This window comes from Entelurus aequoreus, linkage group LG08 (genome assembly GCF_033978785.1).
Source record: "Entelurus aequoreus isolate RoL-2023_Sb linkage group LG08, RoL_Eaeq_v1.1, whole genome shotgun sequence".
Classification (NCBI taxonomy): domain Eukaryota; kingdom Metazoa; phylum Chordata; class Actinopteri; order Syngnathiformes; family Syngnathidae; genus Entelurus; species Entelurus aequoreus.
Window position 1 is genome coordinate 63,584,961 of NC_084738.1, and position 16,587 is coordinate 63,601,547.

At 40.2% G+C, this 16,587-nt stretch overlaps 1 protein-coding gene across 2 annotated transcripts in view; it reads left to right on the forward strand.

Annotated features, from left to right (window-relative positions):
• The first annotated feature begins 2,501 nt into the window (after positions 1 to 2,501).
• Positions 2,502 to 16,587, forward strand: part of LOC133655163 (tetratricopeptide repeat protein 33-like) — a 33,471-nt gene continuing 19,385 nt past the window's right edge. The window contains exons 1-2 of one of the 2 annotated variants that reach the window (XM_062055100.1): positions 2,502 to 2,662; positions 2,852 to 3,127. In XM_062055100.1, the coding sequence (XP_061911084.1) occupies positions 2,904 to 3,127 (224 nt within the window). In that variant the 5' untranslated portion in view covers positions 2,502 to 2,662; positions 2,852 to 2,903. The other variant, XM_062055101.1, reaches the window with a different exon arrangement.

Consider the following 16,587-nt stretch of genomic DNA (forward strand, 5'->3'; position numbering starts at 1 on the left):
GTGCTGAGTCAGCAATGTAGTTACTTAATTGACTCAATTTAATGAATTATAAAATACTTTTGTGTACTATAACTCGTGTGCATAGCACAGGGTGGATATACTAGATATGTGGTTCTCAAACTCTTCACCAAGCATCACCACAGAAAAAAATCTCTCTCCAAGTACCACCATAGTGACCAACATTAAAATACAGTAGCATAGCAGGCCTAAATATTCATTAAAACCGCAACTAGGTTTTAATTAATTTAATTTAATTTTTGTTTTAAATAACAAGTAATTGTATGTCTGGCCTCTAACGTTACACAGTTTGGATATTGGAAAATGCAACACTAATCACTTAATGTATATATACATATGTATATATACGTATGTATGTATGTATATGTATATATGTGTATATATATGTATGTATATATACGTGTGTATATATATACATGTGTGTATATACATATACGTATACATATATATATAATGTGTGTATATATATACACATATATATGTATACATATATGTATGTGTGTATATATATTGTATATTATATATAATGTATATATTTATTATATATATATATATATTACGTACGGGTATATATATATAATGGGCAGCACGGTGGGAGAGGGGTTAGTGTGTCTGCCTCACAATACGAAGGTCCTGAGTAGTCGTGTGGAGTGTGCATGTTCTCCCCGTGACTGCGTGGGTTCCCTCCGGGTACTCCGGCTTCCTCCCACCTCCAAAGACATGCACCTGGGGTTAGGTTGATTGGCAACACTAAATTGGCTCTAGTGTGTGAATGTGAGTGTGAATGTTGTCTGTCTATCTGTGTTGGCCCTGCGATGAGGTGGCGACTTGTCCAGGGTGTACCCCGCCTTCCACCCGATTGTAGCTGAGCTAGGCTCCAGCGACCCCGAAGGGAATAAGTGGTAGAAAATGGATGGATGGATGGATTATATATATATAATATATATGTATTTATTATATATATATAATATATACTTATTATATATTATATATATATATATATATAAAATATATATATATATTTATTATATATATATAATATATATAATAAATATTTATTATATATATATTATATATATATGATATATACTGTATATATTTATATTTATATATATATATTTATTATATGTATATATAATATATCAATCAATCAATGTTTATATATATATATATATTAAGTTAAAGATAAAAGTGCCAACGATTGTCACACACACACTAGGTGTGGCGAAGTTATTCTCTGCATTTGACCCATCACCCTTGATCACCCCCTGGGAGGTGAGGGGAGCAGTGAGCAGCAGCTGTGGCCGCACCTGGGAATCATTTTTGGTGATTTAACCCCCAATTCCAACCGTTGATGCTGAGTGCCAAGCACGGAGGTAATGGGTCCCATTTTTATAGTCTTTGGTATGACCCGGCCGGGGTTTGAACTCACAACATACCGATCTCAGGGCGGACACTCTAACCACTAGGCCACTGAGTAGGCTATATATGTCTATATATATACATATATATGTATATGTGTGTATATATATATACAGTACATTTGTGTATATATATACATATGTATATATATATAATATATACGAATGTGTATATATATATACATTAGGGCTGCAACAACTAATCGATTAAATCGATTAAAATCTATTATTAAAATAGTTGCCGATTAATTTAGTCATCGATTCGTTGGATCTATGCTTTTTTACTAAACCTTTATTTATAAACTGCAACATTTACAAACAGCTGAGAAACAATAATCAAAATAAGTATGGTGCCAGTATGCTTATTTTTTTCCAATAAAATGCCGGATAGGATAGAAATGTAGTTTGTCTCTTTTATCCGATTATTAATTGATTAATCAAAGTAATAATCGACAGATTAATCGATTATCAAATTAATCGTTAGTTGCAGCCCTAATATACATATGTATATACATATATATATGTAAAATATATACATATGTATATACATATGTATGTATATACATATGTATGTATATATACATATATATATAACAACTAACCATATATAATATATATATATTATATATTTATATAATATTATATATATACATATATATATATATATATATATATATATATATACATATATATATATATATATATATACATATATATATATATATATATATATATATATATATATATATATATATAATATATATATATATATATATATATATATATATATATATATATATATATATATATACACACACACACACACATAGGTGGGGGCGTTGTTCTGCCAGTGGAAGCTATTTTTGTTAGTTGATTCAAAAGGTAAAACGGCATTATAACTTATATTCTACACTACCCCGATCTGTGGTCATGTTTTGACTGTAGCAGATGGTATTGACCAACGTAAAATTGGATATGTACGATAATTATCCACAAAATAAAATACGAGAATATGTCATTCCTCACCTAGACGCCTGTCTCTTTAAGGCGCCAACAAAAACATTCACTTCCGGGTCACAGATCCGACGGGACAACAAACATGGCGAACGATTACATTTCCCTCTTGTTGTCCTTTGATTGTAAGGCGTGTGTGGCAATACCCGAGCGGACTTAAAGGCTTTAAATTCAATATGCGGTGTTTGGTCATCCAAATCAACTCAAATGTATGTATTGTTTGGTCATAACAGTAAATATTCGCTGGCAAACATTAGCTAGATTACTAGTGACCCGGATGTTTTGTTTACGTCCATCACTTATACTCCAATAACTAGTTTATTTCGTATTAAATGACTATTAAGTATTAATGGCGACATAATTGTGTTGACATCACTAGCAAACTGTTTGCTTTTTAGTTACGAGTCGCCTGTTGTGAAGAGGAGGTTTGAGGGCAAAGTGACACCTGTCATGGCCTCTTTCGGCTGGAAGAGGAAAGTGGGCGAGAAGGTCTCCAAGTTGGCGGCGCAGCAGTTCGAGGCGGCCGACAAGCCTCCGGGCGGCGCCGGGGGGCAGGGTGAGGAGGTGGACTGGCTGCACGCCGTCAAGCGCCGCCGGGAGATTCTGCTGGAGGACTGTGCGGCCAAGAGCAAGAGGCTGACGGACGAGGGGACGCAGCTGGTCGAGCAAGGCAGGTCAGTAAATGTGTTAGAATGAAATAAATTAAAATTTTTATGGTGTCCAAATTACGGCCCTGCGGGTCAATTGTGGCCCGCCGGCCTCTTCAGTTCGGCCCGCGAGACGTCTGAAGGCCTACTGAAATGAGATTTTCTTATTTAAACGGGGATATCAGATCCATTCTATGTGTCATACTTGATCATTTCGCGATATTGCCATATTTTTGCTGGAAGGATTTAGTAGAGAACATCGACGATAAAGTTCGCAACTTTTGGTCGCTGATAAAAAAAAGCCTTGCCTGTACCGGAAGTAGCGTGACGTCACAGGTTGTGGAGCTCCTCACATCTGCACATTGTTTACAATCATGGCCACCAGCAGCGAGAGCGATTCGGACCGAGAAAGCGACGATTACCCCATTAATTTGAGCGAGGATGAAAGATTTGTGGATGAGGAAAGTGAGAGTGAAGGACTAGAGGGCAGTGGAAGCGATTCAGATAGGGAAGATGCTGTGAGAGGCGGGTGGTGCCAGATATTCAGCTGGGAATGACTAACACAGTAAATAAACAAAAGACATATATATACTCTATTAGCCACAACACAACCAGGCTTATATTTAATATGCCACAAATTAATCCCGCATAACAAACACCTCCCCCCTCCCGTCCATATAACCCGCCAATACAAATCAAACACCCGCACAACACACTCAATCCCACAGCCCAAAGTACCGTTCACCTCCCCAAAGTTCATACAGCACATATATTTCCCCAAAGTTACGTACGTGACATGCACATAGCGGCACGCACGTACGGGCAAGCGATCAAATGTTTGGAAGCCGCAGCTGCGTACTCACGGTACCGCGTATCCAACTCAAAGTCCTCCTGGTAAGAGTCTCTGTTGTCCCATCTCCACAAGCAGTGTTGGGTTAGTTACTGAAAACCAGTAATGAGTTATAGTTACTAGTTACTTCATTTCAAAAGTAACTCAGTTACTAACTCAGTTACTTACACCAAAAAGTAATGCGTTACTTTGAAAAGTAACTATTTAGTTACTTCTTTTTTTCTTTTCTTTTTTAAAAGCTCCCATTAATGCCCTTTAGCCTTCATTTCAGTACTGTTATTGCACTGGAGAATAATACAATGTGTTGATCAACTTGACATGCATTTACATCACTGAACTCTGCTAAGCAATGTGGTCTACATACAACACACAAAGACAAAGATATGTTTCAAAGGCCAATTTGTTTCTGGCCAGAACAAATTGACAAAACTATTTTAAATAGCTGCAACATAATGGCACTTTAACTTGAACTTGAAGTAGATAGGATATTTGATCCAAGACACAACTTACATTTAACTAAAATGTTATTTTCTTTGTGCTCGACAAAAGAAAAGTATTGAGAATTTCTCCTTGTTAAAAAAATCGACTCTTTGCTTCGCCTTGATGTCTTGTTAGTTGCTCTGATAGTAGCGTTTATGTGTGTGTGTGTGTGTGTGTGTGTGGCCCTTTAAGATATGACAGCATGTGTGGTGTGGGACGTCAGTGAGTGAGTGGGCGAGAGAAGTGAGGGACCGGCCACAGTGAGTGCGTGCAGGTGCTCTCTCCAGCTTGCTGGATGGCTGCGTCCAATAAAGTCACAAAGTTGCAACAAACCGCCGGCCTCGTCATTCACCCTCAGCTGTAAAGACCACTTCCGGGTAAAGTGAAGGTTGTTAGACCCGAAGGAACGTCTCCCCTGCGCCCCTCAACTACGGTATGGGAGTCCTCCCCCGCCCTCACCCACACAAAGCACTTACGCCTCTTATTTTCCACCGCAGCACTGCCACAAAACACACTCAGATCTTCAGTTTCTAGCCGATACTACATAAAAAATAACGTAAAATAACGCAGTAACGCATCATGTAGTAACGGTAACTGAGTTACTGAATATAAAAAATAACGCGTTAGATTACTAGTTACCGCCGAAACTAACGGCGTTACAGTAACGCGTTACTCTGTAACGCGTTAGTCCCAACACTGTCCACAAGCATGCGTATCCAACTCAAAGTCCTCCTGGTAAGAGTCTCTGTTGTCCCAGGCCAATGGTAAAGCTTGACTGTCATCATGGCGTAGTGGGTAGAGCGCCCGTGTCAGAAACATGAGGGTTGCAGGTTCGCTCCCCGCCTCTTACCATGCCGTTGTGTCATTGGGCAGGACACTTCACCCTTGCCCCCGGTGCCGCTCACACCGGTGAATGAATGATAGGTGGTGGTCGGAGGGGCCGTAGGCGCAAATTGGCAGCCACGCTTCCGTCAGTCTACCCCAGGGCAGCTGTGGCTACAAAAGTAGCTTACCACCACCAGGTGTGAATGAATGATGGGTTTTTAACATGTAAAGCGACTTTGGGTACTTAGAAAAGCGCTATATAAATCCCAGGTATTATTATTATTATTATTATTATTATCGTTCGGGAATGTAAACAATGAAACACCGGCTACGTGTTTGTGTTGCTGCAGCCTGCCGCTAGTACACCGCTTCCCTCCTACAGCTTTCTTCTTTGCTATCTCCATTGTTCATTAAACAAATTGCAAAAGATTCACCAACACAGATGTCCGGAATACTGTGGAATTTTGCGATGAAAACAGACGACTTAAAAGCTGGCCACAATGGTGTCCCAAAATGTCCGCTACAATCCGTGACGTCACGCGCAAACGTCATCATACCGAGACGTTTTCAGCAGGATATTTCGCGGGAAATTTAAAATTGCACTTTACTAATCTAACCCGGCCGTATTGGCATGGGTTGCAATGTTAAGATTTCATCATTGATATATAAACTATCAGACTGCGTGGTCGGTAGTAGTGGGTTTCAGTAGGCCTTTAATTTTATAAAGGATCTGGCCCCCTGGGTGTTTCCAAATGCAATTGTGCCACCAGCCAATGGACAGTGTTAATAAATCAGGCCAATGACTATGACTTGTGATCAGCATTTACGGGGGTGGTATGGCGTAGTGCAGGGGTGTCAAACTCAAATACAGAGTGGGCCAAAATTTAAAACTGAACAAAGCCGCGGGCCAAGGTTGAACAAATTAACCTTTTTGATAGGGACCCAAACAAGTTTTGCATTAAATATTGAACAAGCAAGGCTTATATAACTTTATAGTGACATGCAAAATCAAGTTTCAAATAATAATAATAATAATAAAAAAATATCAATGGCATATCAAATACAATTTAAATACAAATTTAATGCCTCTTTTCTATTTGCAGCCTTCTGAGGTAAATACAACATTAACTTTTTCCACAGGCTAATACATTTGAAAATAAAATAATTAATAAACCAACCATTCAGGACTTTAAACTGCTCAGTTTGCAACACACTGATCTAATCTGATGTGCCCAAGCCAGATACCTGCCATCTTTTCTTGGATGCTAGTTCATCAATGTCGGGGCTCAGGCTTTGAGCTGAGGCAACCTTCATTATCCAACCAAGGTGTTCATCAGTCATTATATCTCGTATTCCACAGTCTTGGGGGCGTGCCTTACAGGCACTGCTTTTAACGTCCTCTACGAGCTGACGTCACGCCCGCTTTTCATCCCTTCTAACAACGTACCCGCCCAGTCACAAGATATGAGCGGCTCCTGTACGCACACACACGTAAATGCAAAGCATACTTCATCAACAGCGATACAGTTTACACTGAGAGTGTCCGTATAAGCAACTTTAACACTGTTAGAAATATGCGCCACACTGTGAATCCACACCAAACAATAATGACAAACACATTTTGGGAGAACATCCGCACAGTAACACAACATAAACACAGCAGAACAAATACCCAGAACCCTTTGCAGCACTAACTCTTCCGGGACGCTACAATATACACCCCCGCTACCTCCAAACCCCGCCGCCCCCCACACCCACACACACACACCTTATAGCGTCCTGGAAGAGTTAGTGCTGCAAAGGGTTGTGGGTATTTGTTCTGTTGTGTTTATGTTGTGTTACTGTGCAGATGTTCTCCCAAAATGTGTTTGTCATTCTTGTTTGGTGTGGATTCACAGTGTGGCGTATATTTCTAACAGTGTTAAAGGTTTTTATACTGGCACCCTTAGTGTGACCTGTATCGCTGAAGATCAAGTATGCCTTGCATTCACTTCTGTGTGCGTGCCAAAGCCACACATATTATGTAACTGAGCCAGCACTCGCTGGATTGGACGAAAACGGGACGTTACAAATCTCGGGAGGGACACTAAAATTTGGGGTTCTCCCGGGAGGTTTGGCAAGTATGAGAATTAGCGGTGTACCGCGGCACCGCCGCTGTATATAATCGGCGGGCCAGCTCTAGTGTTAATTTGATATCACCTCAAGGGCCAAGTCAAATTACACGGCGGGCCTGAGTTTGACACCCATGGCGTAGTGGGTAGAGCGGGCGTGTCAGAAACATGAGGGTTGCAGGTTCGCTTCCCGCCTCTTACCATCCAAATCGCTGCCGTTGTGTTCTTGGGCAGGACACTTCACCCCTGCCCCCGGTGCCGCTCACACTGGTGAATGAATGATGAATGATGGGTGGTGGCCGGAGGGGCCGTAGGCGCAAACTGGCAGGCACGCTTCCGTCAGTCTACCCCAGGGCAGCAGTGGCTGCGAAAGTAGCTTACCACCACCAGGTGTGACTGAATGATGGGTTCTCACTTCTCTGTGAAGCGCTTTGAGTGTCTAGAAAAGCGCTATATAAATCTAATTTATTATTATTATTATTATATGACCCAATCCAAACAACCTTCCCTAGTCATACTTGCGAACCTTGAGACCTCCGAATTCGGGAGATGGGGGGGTGTTGAGGTGCAGGCAACATATCCCTTCCCCTTCGAGCTTTTCTGGATCAAATGAAATTCTTTTTTCCAATCATTTTGGAACTTGCAAGCGTATTTCTTCCTCTTACTCGTCGTCGCCATGTCTCTTCTACGTTCTTCTGCTTCGTCTCCTTCTTGTTGTGTGTGCACTGAGCTCCAAAAGCCGTAGATGTTATTGTAGCGTCCCGGAAGAGTTAGTGCTGCAAGGGATTCTGGGTATTTGTTCTGTTGTGTTACAATGCGGATGTTCTCCCGAAATGTGTTTGTCATTCTTGTTTGGTGTGGGTTCACAGTGTGGCGCATATTTGTAACAGTGTTAAAGTTGTTTATACGGCCACCCTCAGTGTGACCTGTATGGCTGTTGACCAAGTATGCCTTGCATTATCATTAAACTAGCTAAATGATTATACAACGTGTCAGCGTTTCTTAACATCTTCGAGTAAAGATCATTGTTAAACCCGTCCAACGCTACATTATTATTATGTGATTGGACCGATACGCTGCTTATATGGAGGAAAAGCGGACACCTGGACGGCATGCGGCTGTTAAGGGGTGAAGGTTTCAGGTGAGAGAGGACGTTAAAGGCAGTGTCTTTAAGGCATGCCCCCAATATTGTTGTCCGGGTGGAAATCGGGAGAATGGTTGCCCCGGGAGATTTTTGGGAGGGGCACTGAAATTCGGGAGTCTCCCGGGAAAATCAGGAGGGTTGGCAAATATGTCCCTAGTCCATCCATCCATCTTCTTCAGCTTATCCGAGGCCGGGTCGCGGGGGCAGCAGCCTAAGCAGGGAAGCCCAGACTTCCCTCTCCCCAGCCACTTCGTCCAGCTCCTCCCGGGGGATCCCGAGGTGTTCCCAGGCCAGCCGGGAGACATAGTCTTCCCCAACGTGTCCTGGGTCTTCCCCGTGGCCTCCTACTGGTCGGACGTGCCCTAAACACCTCCCTAGTGAGGCGTTCGGGTGGCATCCTGACCAGATGCCCGAACCACCTCATCTGGCTCCTCTCCATGTGGAGGAGCAGCGGCTTTACTTTGAGCTCCTCCCTCCTCACCCTATCTCTAAGGGAGAGCCCCGCCCCCCGGCGCAGGAAACTCATTTCGGCCGCTTGTACCCGTGATCTTGTCCTTTTGGTCATAACCCAAAGCTCATGACCATAGGTGAGGATGGGAACTTAGATCGACCGCTAAATTGAGAGCTTTGCCTTCCGGCTCAGCTCCTTCTTCACCACAACGGATCGATACAGCGTCCGCATTACTGAAGACGCCACACCAATCCGCCTGTCGATCTCATGACACCTTCCCTAGTCATGGGAAAATCTAGATTAAACCCATTTATTCCCATTTGATTCTCGGGCGCGGCCACCGCTGCTGCTCACTGCTCCCCTCACCTCCCAGGGGGTGATCAAGGGTAATGGGTCAAATGCAGAGAATAATTTTGTGTGTGGCAATCATTGGTACTTAACTTTACATTGCATGTTGGGAAAAATGCAAAACTCAACATTTTAGCTGCTTGATATTTCTGATTGTTTACAAAACTTTAAGGAGGTCGCCGGGAAAGTAAACCAGGTATTAGTCAAACTTTCACGTACTCTTAATATTCAGTTATACTATTTATATCCATCCATTCTCTACCGCTTGTCCCTTTCGGGGTCGCGGGGGGTGCTGGAGCCTATCTCAGCTGCATTCGGGCGGAAGGCGGGGTACACCCTGGACAAGTCGCCACCTCATCACAGGGCCAACACAGATAAACGGACAACATTCACATGCACACACTAGGGCCAATTTAGTGTTGCCAATCAACCTATCCCCAGGTGCATGTTTTTGGAGGTGGGAGGAAGCCGGAGTACCCGGGGGGAACCCACGCTGTCACAGGGAGAACATGCAAACTCCACACAGAAAGATCCCAGGATTGAACTCAGGACCATAAATTATATTAATAAAATATATGTACACATATATATGTGTATATATATTGAAATATTTGACCCCCTGGTCAAATATTTGTAAAAAAAAAAAAAAAGTTAGGACACCCTTGTTTTAAAGTATGAGTCCTGGCTGAGTAGTACTTCTTAAAATGTCCACACGATGGCGACATTTCATTAAAAAAACTCACATTTACACATATGAACCAATTATCAGTTTCCAATTAGCATGGGATGTAACAACTGATACACATAATTCAATTTTCTCAGGATTTCTGTGGGTCAATTAAAAATAGATTTTGCGAAATTTAATGCCTTGAAAGGCTCTAAAGAGCATTAAATGTGATGTCCAGATGCATTAAAACATGTCATACAATTAGAGATGTCGATAAATGCTTTAAAATTTAATATCGGAAATTATCGGTATCGTTTTTTATTTTTTATTTTTGTTTTTTGTTTTTTTTAATTAAATCAACATAAAAAATAAAAACACAAGATACACTTACAATTAGTGCACCAACCCAAAAAACCTCCCCCATTTACACTCATTCACACACAAAGGGTTGTTTCTTTCTGTTATTAATATTCTGGTTCCTACATTATATATCAATATATATCAATACAGTCTGCAAGGGATACAGTTCGTAAGCACACATGATTGTGCGTGCTGCTGGTCCACTAATAGTACTAACCTTTAACAGTTAATTTTACTCATTTTCATTAATTACTAGTTTATATGTAACTGTTTTTATATTGTTTTACTTTCTTTTTTATTCAAGAAAATGTTTTTAATTTATTTATCTTATTTTATTAATTTTATTCAAAAGGACCTTATCTTCACCATACCTGGTTGTCCAAATTAGGCATAATAATGTGTTAATTCCACGACTGTATACATCAGTATCGGTTGATATGGGTATTGGTAATAAAAGAGTTGGACATAATCGGGATATCGGCAAAAAGCCATTATCGGACATACCTACATACAATTGTAGGCCTGGGCTGATAATTGAACATGAACTTGATGACTTTGTCGGTGTTCTGTCTAGACTTAGACTTAGACTTCCTTTATTGTCATTCAAATTTGAACTTTACAGTACAGATAAGAACAACATTTTGTTGCATTAGCTCATGGTAGTGCAGGATAAAAGAGCAAAAGGTGCAGAGTGTTTGCATTTACAAAAGAAGGTGCAGATATAAATAAATAGATTACTATACAGATAAATATATTGCACTTTTGCATATGCATCCACGTTTACGGATGTATGTTATATTGTCTTTATAGTCCATCCAGCGAGTTAATCCATTTTTGGGGGGGGGGGAATTGAGGGGATTATTATGATACATTCAAGAGTCTTATGGCCTGAGGGAACAAGCTGTTACAGAACCTGGAGGTTCTGCTACGGAGGCTGCGGAACCTTTTTCTAGAGTCCAGCAGTGAAAATAGTCCTTAGTGGGGGTGGGAGGAGTCTCTGTTGATTTTCTGAGCCCTGGCCAGGTAGCGGCTTTTTGCGATATCCCGGATAGGAGGAAGAGGAGTCCTGATGATCTTTTCCGCCGTCCTCACCACTCTCTGCAGAGACTTCCAGTCTGAGGCATTGCAGGCTCCAGTCCAGACAGAGAGGCAGTTGGTCAGTAGGCTCTTTATAGTGCCTCTGTAGAATGTGGTGAGAATGGGGGGAGGGAGCTGTGCTCTTTTCATCCGACGCAAAAAGTGCATGCGCTGCTGAGCTCTTTTTTTATAAGAGCTCCGGTGTGTAGGGACCAGGTCAGATTGACAGTTCTCTGCACCCCCGGGAACTTGGTGCCACTCACCATCTCCACTGCTGTGCCGTTGATGAAGATACTGAACATGCGCACGCATGCAAGGTTTTGTCGAGTTAAATACCCATCAAAATGGGCTACCTCGTGTAGATAAAGAGTTGACTTTGTCACTGGCGCTACAAGTAATTAATTGTTTAAAAACATATTTCTTTAATAGTGCCTTCCGACCAGTAAGCATGTAGACAAATACAGCGTGAGGAAGTTCACATTGACACAGTGTTTTCGTCACTGTTTAAACTGCAATAGCAATTTAAGCGAAAACAATGAGATGAAAACAAAGGTTGTCTTTGCGGGCAGTACGATGGGACAGTGGTTAGTACATACAATACAAAGGTCCTGGGTGCGATCCCCGGGCTCAGGGTCTTTCTGTGTGGAGTTTGCATGTTCTCCCCCGTGACTGCGTGGGTTCCCACTTCCAAAGACATGCACCTGGGGATAGGTTCATTGGCAACACTAAATTGGCGCTAGTGTGTGAATGTGAGTGTGAATGTTGTCTGTCTGTCTGTGTTGGCCCTGCGCTGAGGTGGCGACTTGTCCAGGGTGTTCCCCGCCTTCCGCCTGAATGCAGCTGAGATAGGCTCCAGCACCCCCGGCGACCCCGAAATGACAAGCGGTAGGAAATGGATGGATGGACGGGTTGTGTTTGCACACAGATCGGTAGTGGAAGCATTATTTGATGGCTAAATATGCCTGTCAGAATGTGCTACCTCCTATATCATACAAAATAAATAATAGCTATTCTACAGTGGATACGTAAATCGGCTTAGGGTAGCATTTTTTGACGCAGCAGCTTAAATCAGTCGACACAGCTATCGAATAATGCAACTGGTAGCTTTTTTCCGACGAAGCAGCTCATTTCGACAGAACACCGGCATCGATAAATTGTCCGTTGAGTGTTTCTTTTCTTTGTGTCTGGCTTTCAAAACGAATACAAGAGGTCTCATTGTGTGCATCGCTCTTAGCGCTTTAGCATGTTTATTTGACAGTATGTCTATGGATGTTCTCATTTGGCCAGGTCATTGTAATCTCAGGGCATTCAATCGATCGCAACTGGACTGTTTGGTTTGTCTTAGAAGATGTTTCACCTCCCATCCAAATAGGCTTCATGAGTTCATGCTCATAGACTTAGGTTGGTTAGATTTAGATCTGAACATGACTATCAAAGTATAAGACTAGGTTTGACCAATTTAAGTCTATGAGCATGGTCTGTTGAAGCCTACTTGGATGAGAGGCGAAACGTCTTCTTAGACAAACCAAACAGTCCAGTTGAGATCGATTGAATTCCCTGCGAATTATTTGACAGTAAAATTACATGAACAGAGTGAAGCCTCTTGTCAATCATCCACAATCTTTGTTTCGGTACGAGCAGGCGGGACGCTAGTTTACACACACAGAACACACGGACATTGTCTCGATGCGTCGTGACTAGGGATGTCCGATAATATCGGACTGCCGATATTATCGGCCGATAAATGCTTTAAAATGTAATATCGGAAATTATCGGTATCTGTTTCAAAATTATCGGTATCGGTTTCAAAAAGTAAAATGTATGACTTTTTAAAACGCCGCTGTGTACACGGACGTAGGGAGAAGTACAGAGCGCCAATAAACCTTAAAGGCACTGCCTTTGCGTGCCGGCCCAGTCACATAATATGTACGGCTTTTCACACACACAAGTGAATGCAATGCATACTTGGTCAACAGCCATACAGGTCACACTGAGGGTGGCCGTATAAACAACTTTAACACTGTTACAAATATGCGCCACACTGTGAACCCACACCAAACAAGAATGACAAACACATTTCGGGAGAACACCCGCACCGTAACACAACATAAACACAACAGAACAAATACCCAGAACCCCTTGCAGCACTAACTCTTCCGGGACGCTACAATATACACCCCACCTCAACCCCGCCCGCCTCAACCTCCTCATGCTCTCTCAGGGAGAGCATGTCCCAAATTCCAAGCTGCTGTTTTGAGGCATGTTAAAAAAAATAATGCACTTTGTGACTTCAATAATAAAATATGGCAGTGCCATGTTGGCATTTTTTTTCCATAACTTGAGTTGATTTATTTTGAAAAAAACCTTGTTACATTGTTTAATGCATCCAGCGGGGCATCACAACAAAATTAGGCATAATAATGTGTTAATTCCACAACTGTATATATCGGTATCGGTTGATATCGGAATCAGTAATTAAGAGTTGGACAATATCGGAATATCGGGTATCGGCAAAAAAGCCATTATCGGACATCTCTAATTACAAATGCCCATGATTGCATTGGCAACAAAAAAACAACAAAACAAACCACCCAACTCAGTTCTTCCAATTGAGATAAAAACTGCACTTCAAGATGTTCAATATTAATTGAAGAGCATTTTTTGCAAACAGATTGAGAGTGCATTTTATTTGTGTTTGTTTACTACGTAGGATGATTAAGTTACTAACCTTCCAATTACAATGGTAAAAATACAGTACTTTTTTTGCGTTTGAAGGGATTACTTAAATTGTTTTTAATGATTACATTAGTGCTTAATTTGGCCACAGTAAATGTAAGCTGTTTAACTATTTAACAATATCATTGTCAAATGTTTACAATTGCGTCTATACAGACAAACAAATAGCTCATTAAAGAGCCGTTAGCGGACATTTATTTACCTTGTCAACCAAATAACAATTACTTTGTCATTCTCTTTGTTGCTCTTGGAAACGCATCCTTAATCTCATTTGCTAAAGACCTAAGTCGATAACGCCCGGGAAATAATGGCCCTTAATGACAGTCCTGGGGATTGCGTCGTCCGCTTCCCTTGCACAAATGTGACTTCCCGTTTGCACGGCAGCTTCAAAAGCACTTAGACTGCCTACCTAAATGTTTGAGTTTGAGTTTATTTGGAACATGCAAGCATACAACATGATACATCACAATTTCCAGTTTCTCTTTTCAACATGTTCGAAAAGGAGTAGGAAGAAGCAGAGCTCATTTAATCCTACCCCTTTTCTTTTACATAACAGTTGCTAAAACTTTTGTTCACTTCCTGTTCTCAATTTATTCACAATAAACTCCATAATGCTAGGTTCACACCAACGGCGCTTTGACGGCGCTTTAAAGCGGCATGCAAAGCAGCGTTATAGCGTAACAAAGCCTGATTAAAGCGTGAGGGTCCTAATGGATCATGGGAAAGCTTGTAGTGAAGCGGGACATGCGGCAAGTTCGCCAAAATTTTTTAAACGGTTTAAAAAAATTCTGCGCTCTGTCAAGAATGGAATAAAGCGCCGAGAGCGTATGAAAGCGTGAAAAAGCGTGACAAAGCTCAGAAAAACTTGACTAAAAGCGTAGGAAAGCTTAACAGATCTTGGTTCAAAGCGCGGACCCCTACAAATAGGAAGTGACTGTGATATTGACTAGTGACATTGAAACTTTTATGTAAAACCAACACAGGTCAAATCCATTCTCTTTTGCATCATTGCCTTTTTTATACAATGATAATTGATTCTGTACTTCTGTTAGAGTTTGCTTTTTGATCTTGCAGTTTGACATTACTGTCTATAATTTTTCTATATGAAAATGTTAATAATAAAGAGAATATGTTACGTTTTATAAAAGAAATGCCTTTTATTATTTTCAACTAGCATAAGAAATGAAAGATAGATATTTATTAAGATGACAAAAATAAATGAAGATATAAGACATAATATAATGGGAAAAAAAGAGAAATTGAAAAAATAAATGAATATAAAAAATGTGTGGATAATTGCCTTTTATTATTTTCAACTAGCATAAGAAATGAAAGATAGATATTTATTAAGATGACAAAAATAAAAGAAATGAAGATATAAAACATAATATAACGAAAAAAAGAGAGAGATTGAAAAAATAAATGAATATAAAAAATGGGTGGATAATTGCCTTTTATTATTTTCAACTAGCATAAGAAATGAAAGATAGATATTTATTAAGATGACAAAAATAAAATAAATGAAGATATAAAACATAATATAACGAGAAAAAAAAAGAGAAATTGAAAAAATAAATGAATATAAAAAATGTGTGGATAATTGCCTTTTATTATTTTCAACTAGCATAAGAAATGAAAGATAGATATTTATTAAGATGACAAAAATAAAAGAAATGAAGATATAAAACATAATATAACGGGGAAAAAAGAGAAATTGAAAAAATAAATGAATATAAAAAATGGGTGGAAAACAGTATACTGAGTTTTTCACATTTTTTTCTTATTTTTGTTGTAACAATGCACAACAGAGCTTATAATCGTGTCAGAGCCTGATTTAACGCATCAGGATCGCATCAAAGCGTAATAAAGTTCAATAAAACGTATCAAAGCGTGATTTAAAGCGTATCAAAGCGTGAGGAACGGTAACAAAGCGGCAACTAATTCGTATCAGAGCGTATCAGAGCGTATCAAAGCATAACATTACTTCAGAGATCGGGATATTCGTGGAAAAATTGACAAAAATGACGGCGCTTTGCTCGCCGCTTTAAAGCGCGGCAAGCGCCGTTGGTGTGAACCAGGCATAAGTAATCACAATAAAAATAAATAAATAGATAATAATTGGTGAAGTAAGTTACATTTCTATGATGAGATAAGTAAGATTATTATGAGAGTGAAAGAATGGATGAATTAAATAAATTCAGAAAGTTTATCATGGTTCTTCTTCTTTGTACTTTGTAAACACTTTAAGTTTGAAGAGTTTCTTGAAGTGGATCATATTAGTACATTGTTTGATTGCTTTGCTTAATCCATTCCATCATTTAATTCCACATACTGATATACTGAAGGTCTTAAGTGTTGCACGTGCATACAAATGTTTTAAATTACATTTCTCTCTAAGATTATATTTGTCCTCTTTTTTTGAGAAGAATTGTTGTATA